The sequence below is a fragment of the Periplaneta americana genome, chromosome 3 (assembly GCF_040183065.1).
Source record: "Periplaneta americana isolate PAMFEO1 chromosome 3, P.americana_PAMFEO1_priV1, whole genome shotgun sequence".
NCBI classification, from domain to species: Eukaryota; Metazoa; Arthropoda; class Insecta; order Blattodea; family Blattidae; genus Periplaneta; species Periplaneta americana.
In genome coordinates, this window is record NC_091119.1 from 104,717,100 (window position 1) to 104,743,976 (window position 26,877).

The 26,877-nt window shown below is 37.3% G+C and overlaps 1 protein-coding gene across 6 annotated transcripts in view; it reads right to left on the reverse strand.

Moving 5' to 3' along the window:
* Positions 1–261: 261 nt before the first annotated feature.
* Positions 262–26,877, reverse strand: part of LOC138696353 (sodium/hydrogen exchanger 9B2-like) — a 53,002-nt gene continuing 26,386 nt past the window's right edge. For all 6 annotated transcript variants that reach the window (XM_069821176.1, XM_069821173.1, XM_069821177.1 and 3 more), the window contains exons 4-11: positions 18,449–18,778; positions 16,504–16,686; positions 14,436–14,611; positions 13,938–14,044; positions 13,486–13,650; positions 10,634–10,777; positions 10,445–10,546; positions 262–3,289 (exon numbers count right to left, since the gene is read on the reverse strand). In XM_069821176.1, the coding sequence (XP_069677277.1) occupies positions 3,080–3,289; positions 10,445–10,546; positions 10,634–10,777; positions 13,486–13,650; positions 13,938–14,044; positions 14,436–14,611; positions 16,504–16,686; positions 18,449–18,778 (1,417 nt within the window). In that variant the 3' untranslated portion in view covers positions 262–3,079. The remainder of the gene's footprint in view (positions 3,290–10,444; positions 10,547–10,633; positions 10,778–13,485; positions 13,651–13,937; positions 14,045–14,435; positions 14,612–16,503; positions 16,687–18,448; positions 18,779–26,877) is intronic.

The window sequence follows — 26,877 nt, forward strand, 5'->3', positions numbered from 1 at the left end:
GCAAACCGCTGATAATGTCAATTATGAGAATAATTTTTGCTTAATCTACATCATCACTTTTGCCCGACACTTTTTATTAGCCCCAGTAATAGTGTTCTCTATTGAGAACTACCGGAACTCTTTCAAAGCTTGTCAATTTTTTTTTTATATCTTTGATTCTGACTTATCCCGTGGTTAATAAGTTCGCTTACACGATGAAAAAATCGTAGGTCAGATATCTTTGAACGTTAGTGTACATTACAAAGTAAAATATTCAACACATGAGCGTGTTATGCACTGCAGATATTTATTGGTTGTTCTATTACAACATACTACACAAAATTCATTGCTCTTACAAAACCTCCTCTCTCTCAATACTTCATGCTTCAGGTACGACAGAAATGAAGTAAATAAAGTGCAAGAAATTCATGAGATTGTCTTTCTTCGACTTCAGGTTCATGGATGAGATCCACTATGCTGTGATATTGATAATAACGTTTTGAATTTTTAATTCTACAGACGCTCGAAACACACAAAGGAATATTAGGTATATTGGTCTACATGAAATACAGTAAATATATTGAAAATGAACACACCAAGGTAAGGCATTTTTATTAAACTTCATATTAACTGTCGATAAAAGTCAAATTTTATTAAAGCTGGTAACGTATTTCGTCATTAACTCATTATGAACCACTTCATGGATGTATATTGTGAACAATGTTATATAAAGATTATGTTTTCGTTACGTAAAAGCCAACATAGAAATATGACAAGAAAGAGAACTAGAAACACACAATAAAATACAATATATTTTTATTATTAGAATAGTATAGTTTTAATCATATTAAGACATTTTAGTTTAGTTCTTTATCATTTGCATTTAAGGGGTTAGGTACAGCTTACAGCAGTAAAATTTTTGAAAATATTCAACATGTTTTCCTCCGTTACTGTATTTTGTACAACAATGAAAATTGGTATGTGTAAAACACTGTTCTCCTGATATATTAAAAAAAATAGTTTTACGATTAAAAAAAAAGTATTTACATTTTTTTTTCAAAATTCAAAATGGTGGCAGTTTACTGTGCAGTGATGAAGCGTTTCCCTCATAACCCATAAACTTTTTAACTTTTTCATGTTCTCTCTCTTTTATTTTATTGCTGAAACTCGTGCTTCTTCTACATTCTTTCAGCTACATTCCTTAATAAATAATATATATTTTTTTTATTTTGTGTTAGAAGAAAATACTGATATTCGACCATTTTTTTAAGAATTTATTTTTTACCAGACAATATATCAAAGGTAGACAAGAGATTTTGCATCATATTGTAGATATGATATGCATAAATACACACAAAATTTCATCACAGAATGTTGGATAGTTTTTAAGTTATGGGAGAAACGCTTCATCACTGCACAGTGAACTGCCACCATTTTGAATTTTGAAAAAAATATTTTTTATTAATCGCAAAAATATTTTTTTCATATAGCAGAAGAACAATATTTTACACATAATAATTTTCATTATTGTACAAGACACTGTAATGGAGGAAAAAATGTTGAATATTTCCAAAATTTTACTGCTGTAAGCTGTACCCAACTCCTTAAGACAATGAAGGATCTCCTGACAGAAAACCTCAGTCGTCCGGTGCTGATAATTCCTTCACTGATAAAAAATAAAACGCATGTTTACGTCGAAGTCCTAAAAAAGGTGAACAGGAAAATGTATACATCTTGAAGTGTAGTAGTAAAAAAAAGAAGAATAAGATTATGATGAAGAAGAAGCATTATTTTTCACGGATTATGATTACATAATCTTCAAGCAAACATACATAAGAAATGGCTGACATTTACAGCTTGAATTTATGGTGAAATACAATCTTAAATTACAAAATGAATATTTTTTATTTAAATAATAGTAATAGACAAAACGCACTTAAATCTTACAGCACTCGAAACTCATCTGAAGTTATCTTGATATAAGATCTACAGTATGCATAAGAATCGGTTACCCTTTTAATCTAAGGATGACTGGTCAGAGAATATAATACAATTTGAGCAACTTTAACTACCTTCTCTTATATTTCACTCAGGTCTAGTAATCGGTACGATATGAAGTCCGTATTACATTATATGGTCGAGTATATATGCATTGGTGCGTTGACTCGCCAGCTACGCATGATGATGATGATGATGATGATGATGATGATGATGATGATGATGATGATGATGATGATGTTGATGACTACGACGACGATGATTATATGACAATGTTTAATTTATGCCACAATGAAATTAGCATCTGAAGTTTATAAATAACAATTCACCATTATGTAGTAGTAGTAAAAATTTTACTTCGATTTCCAACTAAGACTCAGTGAACAATAGGCTTGTTATCTTTATATTATAACGCTGTTGTTCCTGCAATAACTCCTATGTGACATATTTATCGATTTTCATATTTTTGCTCTATTAAATAACTTGAATAGTGATACAGCAAATAATAAAATCTCTTACGAAAATGTAAGAATTCACAATCTCCTATGTACGGCTGCCATAGGATGAATAAATGTGTTTTTTCTTCCTACTGAAAAATTGTATATTTTGCACATAGGAGTTATTGCAGGAACAACGACGATAAGCAGAACATTTTTTCGAGTAGTTTCAAGTAACACAACAAACTGTTTGTTGCAGGAACACGTCTGCTTTCCTCTGTTAACTGAGCCAACAGAAATAGGAATAATGGAAGATAGAGATACGACTCTGCAATCGACATGAGGCAGAAGAGCGACATTGAAACATCTTCCGGCCATGAGATAGATAATACCTCACCAGCACGAGTGCATCAAGTCAGTTGTGCTCGGGATCCTGCCCGCTTTCACATCACGTGAACGCTGACGAATATCTGAATTAGCTCCTCACGAACTGTTGATCCATTAAGTGCTGTTTATTCGTGTTCCAGAATTCCGTGGAAAGAACTTACGAACAAACACCTCCCAAACAAGAGAGGGAAGACTCACAGCACATTTCGGAAGTTGTGAATCTCTGAAAGTGAGCTCCTCACTCGACTAACAAACCTCCACGCGTCACTTTGTCGTGGTTACGAGTCCTGCATGGGCTGGCGCTCGGTAGCGTCCTTCTCGTCCCTGTGCAGCAGCCTGGGTCCCAGCATTGTGATGAGGATGGCGCCGATTGGTGCCGTGAGCAGGATGGACAGCACGGCGATCATCAGCACGTTGTGGCCATAGTGCTCACCCTCCAATGAAGAGAAGCGCCGTGCAGTGTCCAGCGCCACCGGGCCGATGGCGGCCTGTTTACAGACATGAGTTATGCACATGTGTTGTGAACAAAGACACAGCTATCTAAAACCTAACATTTCGATGATACCTGCGACGCCACATGAAAATATTATCGTTCGGTCTATGGTCTGTACAAAACTACTTCTGACCTGACAAATGGCGACTTTAGCATGTTACCATGACAACCAATCACGAAAGACGCGTAACCTGGTAACGGGACGGTCTTGTCGTGTCTATGTTTACAAGTTGTACGTGAATACCATGGCGTAGTGGTAAATATAGTGCCCGGAATGACTTTGAGTTGACTGGTTGGCGCGTGCTTTGTGTGAATTAAAAATATTATTTAGTTGTATTATTGTTTTAGTATTATTATTATTATTATTATTATTATTATTATTATTATTATTATTATTATTGCATTTAAATTATATTAAACGTATTATCTTCATTGTCATTGGTGGAATGTGTGACTAGTGTGCGTTTCTAGTGTCTGCGAGATTTTCTAAACAGGTGACTTGTGCAATGTCGGAAGGAAGAAAAGGCAGGCAGAGAACAACGAATATTGGACAAGATACCCCGTTAAATAATCAAGCGCGAGAGATGGTGTGTAATGTAAGAGAGTATTTTGTGAGGGAAAAAGATAATGGAGGGCCTCTTTTTTTATTGGGTTATTTTACGACGCTATATCAACATCTAGGTTATTTAGCGTCTAAATGAAATGAAGATGATAATGCCGGTGAAATGAGTCCGGGGTCCAGCACCGAAAGTTACCCAGCATTTGCTCGTATTGGGTTGAGGGAAAACCCCGGAAAAAACCTCAACCAGGTAACTTGTCCCGACCGGGATTCGAACCCGGGCCACCTGGTTTCGCGGCCAGACGCGCTGACCGTTACTTCACAGGTGTGGCAAGTCGTAATGAGAACTGCTGCTTGTGTTAAAATTAATAAAAGCACTGTTACCGATATTGGAAAAGAAAAAGGCCGTTTAGATTTTTAATCATAAATATGTTTACGCTTTACAATTTTTCAACGCCTTTCTAAAGGTACGATCACACGTCGCTACTTTTGCAGCGATGCAGTACAAAAAACTGCGCAACTCTCGTACTGCGACGTGTGAACAACGGTGCAACCCGAAAAGTAGCGGCTGCCGAACCTGCTGCTCGCTACTTCTTGATGCTGTGCGCAGCTTAAAAGTAGCGACGTGTGAACAGGGTTCTCAGGGTTGCAGTCGCAGCATTTTTGATATCGGTTTTGTTGAAACTTTTGCTGCGGTTGCGACCAGTGTTGCCACCCAAATGTGCCAATGATATTTTTATTGTTTGGATATATTTTAATGTTGAATGTGATGAAAATAAATTATTTGTAACAGTTATTAAATGTACAACACAGTATGAGCATATTTCCTGACGATATAATTCACTTTTTAAATTTTCTGTAGCGCAGTTTCAAACAGGAGGGTTGCCAACATTGATTACGTGAATATGCTGTCGGTTATCATTTAAGTATATAGGCGTTTTTAAAAGCTTTATAGTCAAAATAATGCCAATTTATGAATACTAGTTAGGTCAGAAAAGCAAATAATAGATAAGTAAACTTTCGCATGAGTTTATTAATAAAGCGAACATAACCACAAAATGTATATTGAGAAGTCAACACGGAGATGGAAACCTGCACCATGACTGCGGCTGCAAAAGTAGCGCCTTGTGTGTGAACAGACTCGCAACCTCCAGTTGCAACTTTTGCTGCACTCGGGTTGCGCAGCACGAAAAGTAGCGTGCAGCGCGCTATTTTTTGCTTACGTGTGAACACGACACGCAACTTTTGCAGCTGCAGTACAAAAGTTGCGCAGCCAAAGTAGCGACGAGTGACCGTACCTTAACGGTATTACATTGAAGAATACTACTACTACTAATAACAATAACAATAGAAAAATAATAATAATAATAATAATAATAATAATAATAATAATAATAATAATAATAGACTAATAAAAATAATAATGTACACAAATTTTAATGCCTAGTGTTAAACAAATTGGTTAGAAGTGTATGTGTTCATGTCAGTCGTTCATTACTGCACTCTATCGGCAGCGCGCTCGCTTACACGAAAGATGGGCAACATGACAACACTGCTCCTCCTTCTCCGTAAGCTGTCAAGTCTGAAGTAGTTTTGGTCAAAGTATAATAGGCAATTGCTTTTCTTTCTTTTATCCTATTTGAAACCAGTATGTATACGGATTTTCAGAACATCAGAGGAGTGATAATAAGATGAGGAAGAATAATACAATGTAATCTTTCGCATTAGAAATGAGGCAGTAGATCAAGTGCTCAGCTTCAAATACTTGGACTGTGTTATAAGCAGGCAGCGCATTTTCGTTCCCAAACAAGTTTAGGAAAGTTATCGGTTAATATATCCTGGACCTTAAATGCTTACGTCAGCTCGCTACGAAAGGTATAACCTAGTTCGGTACGTAATAGTAATGGAGCATAACAACTATAAGTGGCATTACTACTGAATTAAAATGGTCTGTCCAGCTACTTTTTAACGATATAAACCCACTAACACTGCAAAACTAGCGCCGTACAAAATACTAATGCTACATATGAAAGGAAATGTAATTAGATCGATGATAATACTGAATGCAATACAAATTATAGAACATATTATTAAACATGATACACATTAACTGTTAATACTCTATATGTAATATATACAATTACTTCATTTAACGAGATCAACTCCGTTACGGTGAATAAAAACTTATATTCTGAACTTATGTAATTCATATCTTTTACTATAACTGCCAGTAAAAATTTGTTTAAGCTAAGAAAATGTTCTTCCTATGTCACATGACGTTACAGGTACAAAATAATAATAAAGAAAATCAGTATACAAATTAACAATATTTACATTTTACACAATATAGACAAATAATTAATTTATCAAAACCTATTCCGTTGCAGTGAACGAAAACATACATTCTGAGGTTATGAAATGCATATCTTTTACGGACGTCACATAAAATTTGTCTAAACTAAGATAATGTTCTTTCTACGTTATATGACGTTACAAGGGCATATTTAAAATACATTACATTATTGTTAATTTAATGACTCCATGCGTACCTGCTTGCAATTCTACTACCCTGCTTATGCATCCATGTGACGTAATGAATGTATCAGAAGAAACTACTCGATTCGCTGTACGTTTGGGAACAGAAATGCGCTGCCTGGTTACAAGTAGTAAAACATGAGCTGCTGTCAGGAAGTCAAAAAAGGATAACAATGGCCAAGGAAGCTTTTATTAGAAAAAGGAGCATCTTCTGCGTATCTTTGGAAAAACAGCCAAGGAAGAGACTAGTGAAGTGATTTGTGTGGAGTGTGCACTGTATGAGGCAGAAACATGCACGTTACGACGAAGTGAAGAGAAACCCTAAAAGCATCTGAAATTTGGATATGGAGAAGAATGGAGGGTGTGAAACCGACAGATAAGAAACGAAGTTGCGCTAGAAAGAGTGCTTGCAGGAAGAATGATGCTGAAACTGATCAGAAAGAGAAAATGAATTGGCGAGTTACTAAGATGATGTTAAATGTTATGTTTTATTTAACGACGCTCGCAACTGCAGAGGTTATATCAGCGTCGCCGGATGTGCCGGAATTTTGTCCCGCAGGAGTTTTTTTACATGTCAATAAATCTACTGACATGAGCCTGTCGCATTTAAGCACACTTAAATGCCATCGACCTGGCCCGGGATCGAACCCGCAACCTTGGGCATAGAAGGCCAGCGCTATACCAACTCGCCAACCAAGTCGACTACTAAGAAGAAACTGCTTACTGAAAGATTCACTGCAAGGAATGGTGAATGGAAGAAAAGTTCGAGACAGAAGAAAATATCAGATGATAGACAACATTACAAAAGTACGAAACCTGGATAGTAGGCGGAGACTAAGAGAAAGGCGGAAAATAGGAAAGCTCGGACAATGCTGAATTTGCAGTGAAAGACCTGCCCTTGAGCAGAACACTTTGAATGAATGAATGAATGAATGAATGAATGAATGAATGAATGAATGAATGAATATGGGGCCTGTACAGAGTAGTTCTATTAAATTATCTTATGTTAGTTAACTACTGAGAGAACTATGTCCAATGTTGAACTTTCGTTACGTAAATAAAATGCATGTACTTTGCTCCTAGTCGCAGCCTTTGTAAAACCATGATTTGTATTTAATATAGTTTTTGTTATGTTTTTTTTATATTTGACTTGGCCCACAGATCGATATTCCTTTAATATCCTATCCTCCTGAGTCATTTGTTATTTTCTTTTTAAAGTTCAATGTAACTCTACACGTCAAAAAAAAAAACGTCACTGACATGAGGAAAAATTATGAAAAAATTCTGTATGTTACAGTTAGGGCACAAATGCAGGTATATTATACTATACTTCGGGTCTCTGTACATACATCTTACATCATAATCGTGTTTGAAGTATGGTATAATATCCTATATTAGCCACGGCGTAATTCGGTCGCTTAAGGCGCTTGCCTGCCGATCCGTAGTTGCGCTCGGGCGCGGGTTCGATTCTCGCTAGGGCTGATTACCGGTTGGGTTTTTTCCGAGGTTTTCCCCAACCGTAAGGCAAACGTCAGGTAATCTATGGCGAATTCTCGGCCTCATCTCGCCAAATATCATCTCGCTATCACCAATTCCATCGACGCTAAATAACCTCGTAGTTGATACAGCGTCGTTAAATAATCAAGTAAAAAAATGTAAACTATATTCTCAGAATTCAGGAGGTTATACAAGCTCCTATTTCCTATACCCAAAGTTGAACAAACTTTTGAAACTGCATCTGTAATAACTACAGAATAACAGACTTATCTTTCAACAGAGCCTTATACATATTTACAACCTGTGTTTGATCACCATATGGAAACCTCTCCCGTTTACGCTTCCTGACTGGCCAATATCCAGAATACCCTAGTTGAGTTTCGTCATTCATTTTAACACTTCATCTTCAGTTACGCTTGTCAAACTATTCAAAAACTACTCTGCACTTCACACTATATGCAGTTCAGTGCCTAATGCAAATTATCGACATTTATTGTATGTACACTTATTATAGGCCTGAATAATAATAGCCTACATATTTTATTGTAATATCTGAATTATGTATTCAGTTGTTATTAACTGAGATAACATTAATAAACAGTTCTTTTTCTCAGCCTACTACAATTTTCTTGTAACATAAAAATCGTTCAAAGCGCAATTGCTATACAGTATAATGAAAGCCAGCTTGTGTGTGCGAAGCTTCAAGAACGCCACTAAATTGAAGGTCAAACAGCTGTTATCGATTTTTTCCAAAACATCTGGAAAACATTATAGGTATAAGCTGTCTCCAGAGTCGTTATGCAATTTATGGCTACGAGAAAGTCCCCTACACTAGCAATTATATTCCATTTTCAAACTAGTGTAAGCTTAGGGCCGGTACAGGAATTTCTCGAAACTGGCATTTATTCGAATCGATTTCTTGCGGCAGCACTGTACACACGGTTTATATATATTTTTTCGTGCATAATGAAATTTTATGTTACATAGGGGAAAAAATAGAACCGTGTGTATACTGCTGATCGCAAGAAATCGATTCGAATAAATGCCCGTACCGTGTGAACGGGTCCTTACTCGACTGCACCATTTTATCTTCGAAACTGTTCAGCTCCGGGCACAGTGAAAATTAATGAGTTATCGTGACTGCTCTTTATGTTGTGTGTCCTGTATTACTCTGCTTGTGAAATGCTTCTGCTGTCACACGAGGGCAAAGAATAGCTAACCGATGATTGTCCTTGGAGTCCTCTAATTCAGAAAGGGTTCATTTACGTTTCGTAGGGTTAAGATACGAAGCGCCCCTTCTTCGTACATAATTCAATGCAAATGACAATTTTATCGTTACTAAAAATTCATCTTTATTGTTTGTATACATCTGAAGTCTGATTAGTTTAATATGTAGCCCTATCTAGTCAGCGATGTATTTAAGGGAGGAGGAAACGAACTGGTAACCTTATACCATTATCATGTGTGATGCCTTATTAGTGTCACTTGTGAGGTTCTAACCTGTCTTCGGACAGTTGACTAACAGGAACAAATAATAGGTCTAGAACTTGAACATCGGATGTAATGATACACATAGTAAACGTTAAAGTATAGGAAATGAAGGTGCATGAACTACATGCCTAGAATACACGTTGGCAAACACAGGTATTATATTTTGAGGCTAGAACAGCGATGTCCAACATTAAGCGAAAGAGGGGATGGCAGATTTACCTCCACATACTCTTTGCGGAGCTATTATGCATTCATGTATTCATGACGTCACAAACTTCTCTACTGTCGCTTTGTTACAGTGGCGGCTTCAGTTAATGTTACTGCCATTATTTTCTGATGGAAAGAAAGTCAAATAAGCTTCTTGAACACCTTCTCTGTTGGTGACCTTTTTGTACTGTTTACTTCTAACTAGTTCATCAATATTTTCGCGGAAAAGGATGAACAACAGAGTCTTAAAAGGTAGACCAAATGATCGTGCCCTACTCTATTACGACACTGGCTTTTTATTTGATTCATTTTCGAAACATCTGTTCAGAGATATATGTAGACCCAAAGATTGTCATTAAATTTTCAGCAAACTTTCACAATTTGGGAAATGTTTCACTGGACAAAGATTTAAGCAAGTCCCAACCTTCTTCCTGAGAATATTTCACGGCTGTAGAATTCAGCAAATTAACTACATCATGCGGAGGCTTTTTTGCAAGCAAATTTAAATGATTTGTTAAAAGGACTAATTTTCGCCTCTATTGTTTTTCAAGTCTCGAAATTTGGACTCGAAAGTGTCGTATAGTTTCTTCATAATTGTTACATATTTTTCTAACAGAGCGACATTTATGGTAGAAATTGATTGCAATCAGCCGTTACTAATTGACTGATCGAAGGGGAAGTGGTTCATGCACTGTCATGCCTCCAAACGACGGAGGTGGGGGCAAAGCGACTCTATGACGTCATTAGCTCTTAAGAGAAGAGATTGGGCTTCGCTGGGCTAGGAATTATGAGGTGATGGCATGGAGAAAGCAGTAGTATGGTAGAAGATATGCGAGTATTTCTCGTGCTGTTCATACGTACCTGCACGGTTGCCTTTGGAAACCAGGCGAAGGAAATGAAGATCTTCTCCTTCCAATTGAGATTCTCTCCAGATACGACCACTACAGAAACCAAGATGCGTATCTACAATGACAAAATACAGAGCTAGTATTATTTAGTTGCTTAACTGCAGAGTTTAACTATGCTGTGAGAAATGAGGAGTTTACTGACCGCTAACGATCCGAGCACGGAAGCCATGCCGAGACCCACAACGGTGGGGTCCAGCACGAACAGGTCAATCTCTGTGCCGATGAGGGCAAAGAGCACGGGCTGAAACATCTTCCACAGGATCACGAAGTTTATCTCCACGGGATTCTAGAAACAGACAGACAAAATGAGAAGGGGAAAGAGAGAGAAAAGGGAGAGACAAATATAAGGGAAATAAACAAAGGAAACAAATGCAATGATAAGTAACAAAATGAATAAATTACAACCGAAATAAAAAAAGAAAATTAAATAATATAAATGAAGAAACAGAAGAAGACAGTAGGAGTAATATCAGAAAAGAATGAAAGGAAAAGGCTAAAAGGACAAGAGGGAAGAGGGAAAGAACATAGAGACAGCAATAACAAGAGGAAGAAAGAAAAAAACAGAGAGACAGGAAGAATAAGAGGAAGGAGGAAAGGAACTAAGACAAAACAAGAACAAGAGGAAGAAAAAAAAGAACAGAGATAGCAAGAACAAGACAAAGAAGGAAAGAAAATGAGAGCTAGCAAGAACAAGAAAAAGTAAGAAAAACAGAGACACAGCAAGAATAAGAGGAAGAAGAAAAGAAACAGAGCCAGCAAGAACAAGACAAAGAAGGAAAAGAACAGAGAGACAGCAAGAACAAGAGGAAGAAAGAAAGGAACAGAGAGACAGCAAGAACAAGGGGAGAAGAAAAGGAACTAAGAGACAGCAAGAACAAGAGGAAGAAGGAAAGGAACTGAGAGACAGTAAGAAACAAGAGGGAGAAAGAAAGGAACAGAGAGACAGCAAGAACAAGAGGAAGAAGGAAAGGAACTGAGAGACAGCAAGAACAAGACGAAGAAAGAAAGGAACAGAGAGACAACAAGAACAAGAGGAAGAAGGAAAGGAACTGAGAGACAGCAAGAACAAAACGAAGAAAGAAAGGAACAGAGAGACAGCAAGAACAAGAGGAAGAAGGAAAGGAACTGAGAGACAGCAAGAACAAGGGGAGAAGAAAAGGAACTAAGAGACAGCAAGAACAAGAGGAAGAAGGAAAGGAACTGAGAGACAGCAAGAAGAAGGGGAGAAGAAAAGGAACTAAGAGACATCAAGAACAAGAAGGAAGAAAGAAAGGAACAGAGAGACAGCAAGAACAAGAGGAAGAAGGAAAGGAACTGAGAGACAGCAAGAACAAGGGGAGAAGAAAAGGAACTAAGAGACAGCAAGAACAAGACGAAGAAAGAAAGGAACAGAGAGACAGCAAGAACAAGAGGAAGAAGGAAAGGAACTGAGAGACAGCAAGAACAAGGGGAGAAGAAAAGGAACTAAGAGACAGCAAGAACAAGAGGAAGAAGGAAAGGAACTGAGAGACAGCAAGAACAAGGGGAGAAGAAAAGGAACTAAGAGACAGCAAGAACAAGAGGAAGAAGGAAAGGAACTGAGAGACAGCAAGAACAAGAGAAAGAAGGAAAGGAACTGAGAGACAGCAAGAACAAGAGGAAGAAGGAAAGGAACTGAGAGACAGCAAGAACAAGAGGAAGAAAGAAAGGAACAGAGAGACAGCAAGAACAAGAGGAAGAAAGAAAAAATAAAGAGACAGCAAGAACAAGAGAAAGAAGGAAAGGAACTGAGAGACAGCAAGAACAAGAGGAAGAAGGAAAGGAACCGAGAGACAGCAAGAACAAGAGGAAGAAAGAAAGGAACTGAGAGACAGCAAGAACAAGAGGAAGAAAGAAAGGAACAGAGAGAGCAAGAAAAAGAGGAAGAAGGAAAAGAACAGAGAGACAGGAAGAACAAGAGATAGAAAGAAAGGAACTGAGCGAGAGCAAGAACGAGAGGAAGAAGGAAAAGAACAGAGAGACAGGAAGAACAAGAGATAGAAAGAAAAACAGAGACACCAAGAACAAGAGGAGAAGGAAAGGCACTAAGAGACAGCAAGAACAAGAGGAGAAGGAAAGGAACAGAGACAGCAAGAACAAGAGAAAGAAAGAAAGGAACTGAGAGAAAGCAAGAACAAGAGAAAGAAGGAAAGGAAGTGAGAGACAACAAGAACAAGAGGAAGAGGGAAAGGAACTGAGAGACAGCAAGAACAAGAGGGAGCAAGAAAGGAGATGAGATACAGCAAGAAAAAGAGGAAGAAGGAAAGAAACTGAGAGACAGCAAGAACAAGAGAAAGAAAGAAAGGAACTGAGAGACAGCAAGAACAAGAGAAAGAAAGAAAGGAAGTGAGAGAGAGCAAGAACAAGAGGAAGAAAGAAAAATAGAGAGGCAGCAAGAACAAGAGAAAGAAAGAAAGGAACTGAGAGACAGCAAGAACAAGAGGAAGAAAGAAAGGAAGTGAGAGAGAGCAAGAACAAGAGGAAGAAGGAAAGAAAGGAACTAAGAGACAGCAAGAATAAGAGGAAGAAAGAAAGGAACTGATAGACAGCAAGAACAAGCAAAAGAAGGAAAGGAAGCGAGAGAGAGCAAGAACAAGAGAAAGAAAGAAAGAAAGAAAGAAAGAAAGAAAGAAAAAAAGAAAGGAACTGAGAGACAGTAAGAACAAGAGAAAGAGGAAAAGGAATAGAAATAAATGAAAACATGGAAATTAGAGAAAGAGAAATAGAAATATGGAAATATGGATGAGTAAAAAGCAGTGAAATACTAAGATTGAGACGAATGAGTAATAAATAAAGAAGGGAAGGATAAAATGATGGAAGGAATGTATAAAATAAAGAAGAGTGAATGGCGTAGTAAAAAGTATAAATGTGGCGAAGAAAAGTGTAGAAGGGGTGTGAAGAAAAGAAAGCGTATAAAGAGGGGAAGATATCTGAAAGAAACGAAGAAAAAAAGCACTGTATAGAAAGGAGAAATACCTTTTCTTGGTTCCAGCCCTGCGCCCTCCAACCGTGGCTGGCCACGAACGCAGCCACGATGCAGCCTAGCGGTCCGGCGCCGTCGAAGCCCACCGCCTCGCTGCCGATCAGTATCAGCAGCCCGCCCGCCGCCAGCAGCACCGTCCTCAGCGCCACCACATGCAGCTGTGGCAAAACAGAAGCTCATTGCAATGATCTGTCCTATGGTACCGTAATGTCATGTCAGAAAGCAATGTGACATCATTTAATGTGATTTGATGCGATATTATGTGATGTGATGTGATGTGATGTTAAGTACTGGGATGTTAGATGATGATGATGATGATGATGATGATGATGATGATGATGATGATGATGATGATGATGATGATGATGATGTGGTGTTAATGGGGTAATAGAGGAATAAGAATTAAAAATCGAAAATGTAATCCGCAAGAATTTGTACCACTTACGTCATATCTCTGTGGCACGAAATGCAGCACCATGCCGCACATGCCGCCACACACGAAGCCGAGGATGACTCCGATGGGGCCATTGAGAATCTGCATAGTCAGATCGCCTGCAACAATCAACATCAGAGTTCACAGGCTCTCAAAATCTATTATTAGAATGATCACCTTTGCCTTTTCAATTCCCTCGCATAGCCTTTATGAACTTGTGTATTTTTATCGTACTACTTTCGTTATGTCTCCATGCAAAGCTCGAATTAATTTTATTTTGATTTCCTAATGTCCACATTAAACTAGTATAAGATATATTAACTTATTTGCAGTCTACAAGTCTACAAAGTGTCAGTAGTAGTAGTAGTAGTAGTAGTAGTAGTAGTAGTAGTAGTAGTAGTAGTAGTAGTAATAATAATAATAATAATAATAATAATAATAATAATAGTACATCGAAATTGTAACAGAGTGCCGCATTCTAAAACTAGTGTAACAGACGCGCTCTCTCACCTGTGGAGAAGATAATGCTGAGTAGCACGCCGAAAGCCGAGATGGAGATGATATCGTTCAGGGTGGCGGCAGCTATCAGCAGCGTGGGAATGCCTTTCTTGCGTCCGTAGCCCTTATCCTGAAGCTGGAAGAGACACGGCACCACTACGGCGGGCGATACGGCCGCCAGCACAGCACTGCAGACATACGGCAACAGGCATGATGAAAATTAAAATTCCGACAGTCGAGACGTTGGTACTAGAATTTATTATTTATCCATATCGAAACGTAATGTGAAGAAATAATAGTGACCAGAAGCGGAGCATTCTCATTAGAGTCCTGCTCAATCTGTTAGGAAATTAATGATATATTGTTACTGAACGCCTGGTATTGTAGGCAGTACGCAAAGCTCTTCCGTTTTGCGGACTGCCTCAATGTTCGGTTTAACGAATGTTGCATTGTCTGGCGCTCTTTTTGGATGGACGGCTCTGGGGTATAAAAGGCAGATCACATTGGACCATCCGGATAATACAGTTGCGACCTACATGGCAACAACATGCCAAGTGAAACTACAACCATTAGGAACGTGACAGTACTTTTTTTTTTGTTGCAAATCTAGCTTTCAGGTAAAGATCATTGTGAACTACATTTGAATAATTACAAGGGAAAAATTGTTCCGGGGCCGGGTATCGATCCCCGGACCGTTGGCTGAACGCACCAACGTTCTTACCAACTGAGCTACCCAGGAACTTCACCCGACACTGTCTCAATTTTTCCCTTCATGTCCACATAACTTACAGACGTGGACAAATTATTAGACTAAAACGTTTTTCTTGGAAACATAATACTGTATAATTCGTCATATCAACTATCAGTATAATTCACAGAGTCTCTATTGTTGTAAATATGATTGTTTACATCTTCTGGTATATTTTTCTAAAGGTTAAGTATATTTTGTCTTGCTGTGTTGGTACTACTGATGTTTTAATTATGTACTGCAGAATATATTCAACAGTCTGTTCTCCTATGCCCTGCAAGAAGACCGGACATGAACGAATTTGAAAATCTGTGATCTATACTGTAGAAGAAAGTGAACAAAAACAGGCTTACAACAAAATATGGACTCATTTAAGCACTGTCTGATATCTGGCTAAATGATGCTGATATTCAAACAAAGTGTCGAACTTTGGTTTCCAGCATCCCTGACAAAATCAACGCTAATAAAGAATAAGGGAATGTTCACAAAATATTAGTAACCTCCAGACTCAATTTTCTGTTCATTATTTCTGCCGATAAATACAGCTTTGTTGCACATATAATCCATTTAGTCTAATAATTTGTCCACGTCTGTATAGTGGGCTGACAATACGCCAGAACCCACATCGAGTGCACACAAACTCTGTGTGACTTGAAATTGTGGTTTTCTATTAACGTACCTCCAGTAACATATATATTATGCAAATATAGCTTTCAGGTAAAGCTCCCTGTGAAGTAGACTTGAATAGTTTCAAGAGAAAAATTGTTCCGGGGCCGGGTATCGATCCCGGGACCTTTGACTTAACGCACCGACGCTCTTACCAACTGAACTACCCAGGAACTTTACCCAAACCGTCTCAATTTTTCCCTTTATGTCCACGTAACTTAGAGTGGGCTGATACCCGCCCCTGGAGAAATTTTTCCCTTGAAATTATTCAGTACTTTTTTTTTTGTTAACATTCTATTTTCTTAAAACATTCTTAATGAATAATAATGCATCTGCTTAGAGTAATTAAAAACACGGAACACTAGTCTCCGTACCCCATCTTGTACAGAAAGGGAGCTGGGACGTAATCGGTAATTTGGTGACAAATATGGTTGAAATCGTTTAGTCGTATAGGAAGTACTAGAGAAGCATACAATTACGAAACTTGGTGTTGGCCTATTTCTTAATTTGTACAATCTTAACTTCAAGAATCATTGAAATTATTAAGCCATTCGAAATTCAATTTTTTAATCACATGTTCTCTTAGTAGGAAAAGTAATATGCGTGTTTTAAAACGTGTAGAAGACTGAAAATGCAAGACTCGAGATTCTGTTCTAGCTTACTTACCCCAGTAAGAAGCCCCACATCCAGGGCATATCGAGCAGGTAGTGCGACATCACAGCTACCACGACCGCCTCCATGAGGGCAGGAATCACTGTCAGGCGCAACACCATGCCTCCCAGTCGCTTCAACGCGGCCGGATCCAAACCTACACCCGCTCTGATCAGGATTACGACTAGTGCCATTTTTCTGTAACACCATCACTTACTGTCAGTCGGAGCAAAATATACGGAATAAGTAATACAATTCAGAACAAAGTATAAAAACGTATGGATAAAATAACACAAGTATAGAAGCAAAGCCAGCTTGCACTGTTAAGTAACAATCAGGGATGCTGTCATAAGCTGAGTAAACTTGCTGTATTAGTTTACATTCGAAGACCGCCATTGAAATTGATATACAGAACTGCGCAATAGGGACTCACATTAAATAATGGTGTGGCAAGGGGGACAAGACTAACTGTAGTAACTTTCGAGGAATATCACTTTTGTTGACGTCGTACAAAATTTTGTCGAATATCCTTTTGAGAAGATTAACTCCATATGTAGATGAAATTATTGGGGATCATCATTGTGGTTTCAGGCGTAATAGATCGACTATCGATCAGATTTTTTGTATTCGACAGATATTGGAGGAAAAAATGGGAGTATAAGGGTACAGTACATCAGTTATTCATAGATTTCAAAAAGGTGTATGACTCGGTTAAGAGAGAAGTTTTATATAATATTCTTATTGAATTTGGTATTCCCAAGAAACTAGTTCGATTAATTAAAATGTTTCTTAGTGAAACTTACAGCAGAGTCCGTATAGGGCAGTTTCTATCTGATGCTTTTCCAATTCACTGCGGGCTAAAGCAGGGAGATGCACTACCACCTTTACTTTTTAACTTCGCTCTAGAATATGCCATTAGGAAAGTTCAGGATAACACGGAGGGTTTGGAATTGAACGAGTTACATCAGCTGCTTGTCTATGTGGATGACGTGAATATATTAGGAGAAAATCCACAAACGATTAGGGAAATTCTACTTGAAGGAAGTAAAGCGATAGGGCTAGAAGTAAATCCCGAAAAGACTAAGTATATGATTATGTCTCGTGATCAGAATATTGTACGAAATGCAACTTTAAAAGTTGGAGATTTATCCTTCGAAGAGGTGGAAAAATTGAAATATCTTGGAGCAATAGTAACAAATGTAAATGACACTCGGGAGGAAATTAAAGGCAGAATAAATATGGGAAATGCGTGTTATTATTCGGTTGAGAAGCTTTTGACATCTAGTCTGCTGTCAAAAATGTGAAAATTAAAATTTATAAAACAGTTATGTTACCGGTTCTTCTGTATGGCTGTGAAACTTGGACTCTCACTTTGAGAGACGAACAGAGATTGAGGGTTTCTGAGAATAAGGTTCTTATGAAAATATTTGGGGCTAAGAGGGATGAAGTTACAGGAGAATGGAGAAAGTTACACAACGCAGAGCTGCACGCATTGTATCCTTTACCTGACATAATTAGGAACATTAAATCCAGACGTTTGAGATGGGCAGGGCATGTAGCACGTATGGGCGAATCCAGAAATGCATATAGAGTGTTAGTTGGGAGGCCAGAGGGGAAAAAGACCTTTGGGGAGGCCGAGACGTAGATGAGAAGATAATATTAAAATGGATTTGAGGGAGGTGGGATATGATGATAGAGACTGGATTAATCTTGCTCAGGATAGGGACCAATGGCGGGCTTATGTGAGGGCGGCAATGAACCTCCGGGTTCCTTAAAAGCCAGTAAGTAAGTAAGTAAGTAAGTAAGTAAGTAAGTAAGTAAGTAAGTAAGTGGCGTATTACTGCAAACTCATACATACAAATTCAAAACAATTTTATATACTTATTATTGTCTACATTAAATAACGGTGTTGTGTATTACTGAGCAGCTAAAGGCTCCTGAAAACAATAGACTGATGTACCTGAGGATGGAGGAAACGCGCACGTAGGGACCGGTGAGAGCGATAAATCCAATGTTCCTGAGAGCGATGCCAACGAGGAGCATTCCCAGCAATGGCGGCAAAGTTGTGAAGTGCACGATCCAGCCCGCCAGGTACGCCAGTACACAAAGGAAGCCTATCCTGAAGAGCTGCCCTTCGGGTCCCGCCACTCCGCCCGCCATGGAGAACGCGTTACCCCACAGCATCAGGCCCAGGAGGGAGAGCGCGAGCGCGCGGGAGACGGCCGGCCAGCGAGGATGCGACGCCACCGCCTCCCACGCCTTGGCATACTGGCCCCCGCAGCAGACGATCCTGGTGGGGAGAGGTCAGTGCAATATTCAGACTTGTGGGACATGCATCATTCTGGTATGGAAACAATGTTTTGTGAATTGTCAATAGAGTGTGAAATTAAATAAAAAAAATAAATATCTGCATATTATAGTGTCATAGTGTTTACCAGTAGCAACTAGAGGTCTACAGGAGCACGGGTTAAGTCGGCGGACCTAAGCCTGGCTCGGTTAGAGTAGGTAAATATTTTAATGCAAAAGGCCTGTAGGCCTACTTAGCTACGGAAGATTATAACATGTAAAGAATACCCTGGTACATATATGATTCTATCTCCGAAAGCTATGTAAAAAATACTGTAATTTAACAACATAAATAAAAATCTGAAGTAAGCAACTTGGAAATAAGACTGGGCTAACCATTGTCGCCCACTTTATTTAATATTATAGGTCTCTACTGTATATTTATCCTTTGATTGAAGTTATGGCTGATATGTACATCTATTATCAGGCAGTACCATCTCACTTGACGATATGTGGCAGAGGAAGAACAATTGTTTGTATGCATCTGAAGTCTGATTAGTAGGCCCGAAAAATATATACCGTCATACAGGGACATCGTTGTATTTTTACTAACAATTCTAATATTAACCTGGCTTAACGGTTGAGAACCGGAAACACAGTTTGCTATTCCTTTCCACGACTGGAGTTCGACGATACTAGCGTAAAATACGAACAAACCACTTTACTAGGTATAGGAGGGAACAAAAGTAGTTCATTCATTTACGTAAACTAGGAAATATCGTGATTTTGAGTTTGATAATTTTCATTAGGTTTTTGTTTAAACAAAATACAGTATACTGTATTAACAGTAAGTGTTTTTACTCACGAACTTAGCTATCCATTCGGACGTATTCATTATGTACTGTATATTTTACTGTCTACAGCACATTAACGTACAATATTGAGAATGAAGTTAAATCGAAAATAATCATAATATGGATATTTCAACAGATTTTTTTAAATGGTAGCCGTTCATTTCGATACAGACTTCCGTTCTTTTGCGCATATTATCGCACTATATACTATTGTACCTAATTCCAATTACCAGTTTCGTCCTTCGTACGAGTAACTCATGTTGAAATAATTCTGTACCTACTCTATAAAAGAGTACCTTACGTACTGTAAATTCAATCTTCACTTCTGCCCGATCCGAAAACATAAAATTACTCAGACATGTTATCTTCTGTCCGTCCAAGTGGTTTTGTAGCAGAGTCGTAGAAAGGGGAAAAATCACGTGACAGTTAATTACTTAACGAAGCCCTTTTACTTAAGTTATTTTAAACAGTTGTATAATATTACGCAGACGTTCAATTTCTAACAGAAATTAATGTTTTCAGAAAAGAGCTAAGACAGTCCAGCCACTACCTTTTACAGAGGACGAGCAGAAAAGGGTGGGGAAACCGGGATGCGATGTAGGCAACAGTACCTGTGCGAAAATATGATTCAATATTGAAAGCTCTTTCGTCACTGAAAAATGCGAACATATTTCTGGAACATATTATACTCACTAGCTCAGTACTGTTTACTTTAACTGCTTACGCGGCCTTGGTTCTGTGTGGAGTACGGCTGGAAATTTACTAGTAGATGGGGTGGGAGTGAAGTGCATTCAAGAACTCAGGTACAATAAAAATTGAAGTAAAAGTAAAATGATGTTCCTGTGCTACCAGTGCGCTTCGTGCGCCTCTGACTTTGAGTATGTGTCATAGTTGGGGTGAGTTAACGCAGTGTCTTTCGTTCGTTTGAACTCATGCTTATCATCACGGTAAGTTAGTCATCAGCATTTGGGTGACTTCGAAACACAACTATCTGCTAAAGAAAAATTTAAAGACATCATTTTCTTTGTTAAAGAAAAATTGCACAATTTTAAAGACATTTTATTTTTTTGTCTGTAGAAAATACACCTAATCAAACATTGACAAGTATCAACCTTTTTATTTCACTACGTTAAAATGATGGTGTATTACGTTTGAATGTCTTGCATCATTTTTCATTTCATATACTGTTGCAGTGAATAACAAACCACATTTAAGTTTTCAAATGAGGATGATTACCTGTTGCTAGAAAACACAGCCTTACATCTAGAAAAACTACGTTCCACTTCTACAGAAACAATAAGGAGATATTTGAAATATTTTACATAAGCATTATCTATCTCAAAATCTGTATCATTATTAATAAATTTCCTCATTTGCAATTAAGTCACAAATTTTACATAAAGCTAAATATCCATAATGTTTATCCAGTATTTTCTTCATCTTGTTTGCTACATTTTTTCCTATTCCGTGTTCCAAGTATTCAGTTTCGTCACAATATCACTGACTACATGTTATTTTCTGTCTGTAGAAAATACACCTTATATAACATGACAAATATCAGCCTTATTATTTCACTATGTTAATATGATAGTGTATTACGTTTTTGTTTTACATCATTTTTAATTTCATATATTGTTGGCATATATTGTTGCAGTGAATAACAAACCACATTTTCAAAAGAGAATGATTGCCTGTTGCTAGAAAACATAGCCTTATAACTAGAGAAACTTCGTTCCACTTCTGCAGAAACAATGTGGGAATATTTGAAATATTTTACATAAGCATTATTTATCCCAAAATCTATATCATTATTACAAATTTCCTCATTTGAAATTAAGTCACAAATTTCGTCCTCGGCATCGTGCTACTATTCTTCTTTATAGGACGTTGAATGTTGCCTGTTACGAATAGCAGTATTCGGTCGCAATGTAACCGATCAACTGAAGTTCACTGCTGAACGAAACACACTGAAATCCCCCACCCCAACGCAATTATATACTGGTACCTAAAGTAAGAGGCGCATGAAGCGCAATGTAACGGCAAACAATTCTTAGCCCTACTGATTAGTGTAACATGTGGCTAATCGGCGATGTATGCAATGGAGGGGGGAAAGTAACTGGCCACCCTACTCCATTATCTCCTGGCCTAGGTGCCTCATAAGTATCACTTGTGAGGTTCAGATATGTCTTCGGACAGTTGACTAAACAACAACAATAAAATAGGTGCTACAGTTTTAAATACAATATTAGTTACTGATGGTCAGATAATAGTTTCAGTTAGCTACAATTCAACTGAGTAAAATAATGAATGAATATAATATAAACATATATCAAACAAAAAAAAGAAAAAGTGCGACTTTCTGGTGCAAGCACCAAGTGATATGGAATATATTAGTGACTGATAATGAAAATATTCAACAGGACCAAAACTTAAAACATTTATAACGAACGTTAAATCCAAAATAAATACATTTCAGACACCATGTAGTACAATAATAAGAATGTTAAAAAAAACATGTTAAGGTATTGAAATGGGCCATGAAAAGATCAGACAGAAAGAGGGTTGAAAGAGCAAAAATAAAGGTTCTACGATCAATCGCTGGCTATACCCGTGAAGGCTACGTTGTAAATGAAACAATCAGACAATTGTTATAAATTTCTCACTTAAAGTAAAAATTATGCCTAAACAAGGGAAAATGGTATGAATACATGTCATCACAAATTCCACTTGGACTCGTCGGGATTTCGACCCGGTTTTTGATCTGTCTACAAATAATAATAATAATAATAATAATAATAACAATAATAATAATAATAATAATAATAATAATAATAATAATAATAATAATAATAATAATCATGTCACTAGCAGGGATCTGTGCGGGACAAAATTTTAAAGCCCAGCACCTCTGAATTCGAACCCAATCAGAGCCCGAGATTGTTTTTAAATACAAGGTGTTAAAAAAAAGTATCCAATATTGTAGGAGGTGATAGTATGCATCAAAACAAGAAAATAATGTCTAATAAACATGGGTCCTACGACACATACTTTCTGAAATCTGAACAGTTGTTCATAGGAGGTGCTCAATGTGATGTCCATTTATGGCAATGCATTCCTCTGCCCTTCGGCATAAGGAATCACGCACTCTTTGAAACTGACCTGGTTGTTCCTGATAACCAAAAGTCTAGAGGATTTAGGTTTGGGGAACAAACAAGCCAAGGTGTGGGGCCTCCCCGATCAATCCAGCGGTCCTGAAATGTCAGCGATAGGTGTTAACGCACATTGCGGAGAATATGTGCTGATGTGCCATAATGTATGAACCACATCTGTAGTCTTTTCTGGCATGGCACATACTCCAGCAAGTAGGCAATAACGAACCCCAGTTGATCTCTGTGGTAGCACGTATAGCCCTTAATCTATCGACAAGAACGCCTGCCCATACGTTAATTGAAAATCGTTGTTGATGCCTTTGTTCTTCAACTGCATGAGGATTTTCATCAGCCCACATATGCTGATTACGAAAATTCACAACACCATCTCTGCTGAACCCCGCTCATATTCGCAATGAAACTTTTGTTTTCAGTATTGCTTTCAACGTATCAGTATTCCATCAACTACGGTATGATTATCTGGTAGCCTGCTGTATTGTAGGGCAGAAAAATGCATTGCCATAAATGGACATCACATTGAGCACCTCCTTGGAACAAGTGTTCAGATCTCAGAAAGTATGTGTTGTAGGACTCATGTCTATTAGACATTTTTTTCTTGTTTTGATGCGTACTATCACCTCCTAAAATATTGGGTACTTTTTAACACTCTGTATATTACCTAAGCCAACCGGAAACATTCTTTAGTTGGCACAACAAGATTAACGTATCATGCAATGCAACCTATGTACAAAACAACCCTATAGAGGATTCCAGGTTAAGAAAAAAGCATTGGTTTTATAGGCCTTGCAAAAGCTCTGGGCTAAGTAGGCGTTTGTATAGCAACTGGTCATTTGATGGAATAGTCCTATACGCCCAATGTATTTTTTTCTTAACGTGGAATCTTCTATAAAGACAAACAGGGCATCGGAAGACCTTGTCACCTTGGACTTTGATTTCTTTTATAGACTACATAAATTAGAAAAATATCATATGATGAGTTGCCAGACTTAACGCGTTATAATGCATTCTAATCTATTGTGTTTATTTATATTTTTCTTTAGGTCTAAATTTTTATAATTTCATTATGTACATCATATTTGCTTTTAACTTAGCAACAATATGTAATGTAGTAAATATGATAATTTTCTATGTTTAACTATGTAAGCAAGATTGAGTGTAACAAAAGTCCTTATTGCCTTAACTCTGCCTGCCAGGATAAATAAAAACCTTTATTATTACTATTATTATTATTATTATTATTATTATTATTATTATTATTATTATTATTATTATTATTATTACTAATGATTTCTTTGAATTAAAACGGCCACTTTGAAGTACAAAATTGGCATTACTCGTTGTTTGTGTAGGCTTGTACTAAAAATATAGTATGCGTCAAAACAAACAGTACTGAAATAATTATCGCTCCTCTGCTGTCCACGTTTCCCTAGCAACGAAGTATTTATTTATTCTATACATTAGTATGACATATTGTGACTTCAGTGTTGTGTTGATTTCTGTAATTATAGTTCTCCCAACAGAGAAGAAGGTATCTTATAGGCCAATTCATTTTTGATTTTTCAGATAAATCAGTTCAAGTTTATAAATTTATTTCAAGCTTTCTCAATCATATGATTTATCATTTGTTGCAAATTATTATTTGCTAATACATCTTACAGAAGGAAATTTATGAACGTTTTTGCCTATACGTCATCATCAGATATTCAACATTTTGAATATCTGATGATATTCATAAATAATGCTCGACAATAAACCAGTGGCGTAGCCAGTGGGTGGGCCAGGTGGGCCCAGGCCCACCCAAAAATATGCGAATTTTTGCGTTTTTTTATGGAAAATACTCAATATTAAAACTAAACCATGGATCCAAAGCAATAGTTACAGTCGACAGCATTAAGGTAAGAAGTAAAAAATGCGTTCATTTCTTCAAGAGCCAATTTGACTGTGTTGGATTGGGTCTAAAAATTGGCAGCGATAAAAAGAAGGAAACCGTGGAAGCTACTGAATTGTTACATCAGCTAGAAACATTTGACAGCTTATTTTATTTTGTGTGTTTAGACGATATTCTTGCGCTTGCAAATTCATTATCGGAAGCACCTCAGCCTCCAAAAATGGATATTAGTAAATGTTCGTCCTTCATTAAGGCAATGATATAAAACTATTCAAAGCTCTGAAACGAAGAAAAATTCGACAATCATGTCAAGCACAAGGGTTTGTAATCTAGCAATTCTATTCATTGAGAGGGAGAAAACTTGGGATTTGTTGAAGGACCCATCATCAGCGATCGACAGATTCGTCGCTAGGAAATCTCGACATCTCCAGTTCACCTCATTGTCAGGAGATGGGTCAGGTACGTTCTAAACCCTGCATATCTGGCCCACCCAAAATAAAATTAGTCTGGCTACGCCACTGCAATAAACATTTTCTCCTCTGTTGTGAGAACCGTTTTAGAAAATCGGCACTATATTATGTCCCAACAATATAACAATGAGTTCAGATAACAAACTTCACCATGGATACGATGCGTATATGCGCAGTATCAGTGTGAGAATTTCAGTACGGTTTGTTTTGGCGCACACCGTAATGCATTGTCTGTACAACAAAATAAAATAATTAAAAATAGAGTTAACACAACAATCAATAGAATAACAGTACATAACTTTCAGTGTGATCACTATATTTATATAGAAACATGCATGGAAATGCGACGATATTTTTCACCAAATTTTGCACGTAACTAGGAAAACTACTACACTCAACATATATTTGCGAACAGATAGCTGTAAAAAGAATAATTATTTCATTTTTTTGTTACCTGTAGGTTATTTTACGACGCTTTATCAACATCTTGGTTATTTAGCGTCTGAATGAGATGGTGATAATGCCGGTGAAATGAGTACGCGGTTCAGCACCGAAAGTTACCCAGCATTTGCTCATATTGGGTTGAGGGAAAACCCCGGAAAAAACCTCAACCAGGCAACTTGTCCCTACCGGGAATTGAACCCGGGACACCTGGTTTCGCGGCCAGACGCGCTAACCGTTATTCCATAGGTGTGGACAATTATTTCATATCTTCACAGTTTCACTCATGCTGATTTCCAGATAAAAAAATGAAATTCTGGCTGATACCTGTCAACACTAGCACTAAAAAGATTAATCGAGCGACATGGTGCCAAAATTGCCTGACCCACAATTTGAAAATGCCTGTTGTTTTACATCTGGAAATTAAGTGGATAAATACTTGTTAAATTCCTAAATTATTAAAGTGTTTCTAAATTATCATGGTACATTGTAGTCAGTTCATTCTCTGATTAAAATCTATGGTTGAAAAATTAAAGTTTTATTCGCAGTTCAAATATTGAAATTGATTTATTCAAAATCAGAGGAATAGGATTCTTTCATAAAAATCCGGATATCTTACAAACTTAAAAAAAACTAAATGTGGGCGGCAGAATAGACCTTCAAAATTCGGAAACAACTTGCTAAATACGAATGTCTGGTAACCGTATTTGTGAATACAATTGCAGTAACTTGTTGCTCATTGAACAAAATGTGGGCGAACTTCCGAGTATTACCGACATTTCAAATATATAACCTCTTCTTAAATAAATTAATAGAATTAATAGTCAGTAAATATATATATAATTTGAACTGGTAATGGAAATTACGGGAAAACGACTGAACGGATTTTAATAAATAACCCCTCATTTTGAAGCTTGGAACTCAAAGTTTTTCAGAAAAATAGTAGTTTTCAGTGAAATGTCAATTTTTCAACATAATTTTCCTATTTTACAAAATCCATCTGGCGTCAGTTTTGAGAACTAGCTAATTGCATTTCAGAATAAAACAAAACACACACTACAGTAAACAATATTACACGAAAGCCATGATCTGCAAGAATGCTGACATATTTAGAGCTCAAATTAAATTTGTTATTAAAAACTTAACTTACTAAAAATAATTTACAGGTTCGATTCTGTGATGTGTAATTTTCTGGGTACAGCTGTGTATTGGATATTAAGAACTACAAAACTTGAGGTGGTTTGATGACATTATTACCATTAGAAATAAAATATTATTGT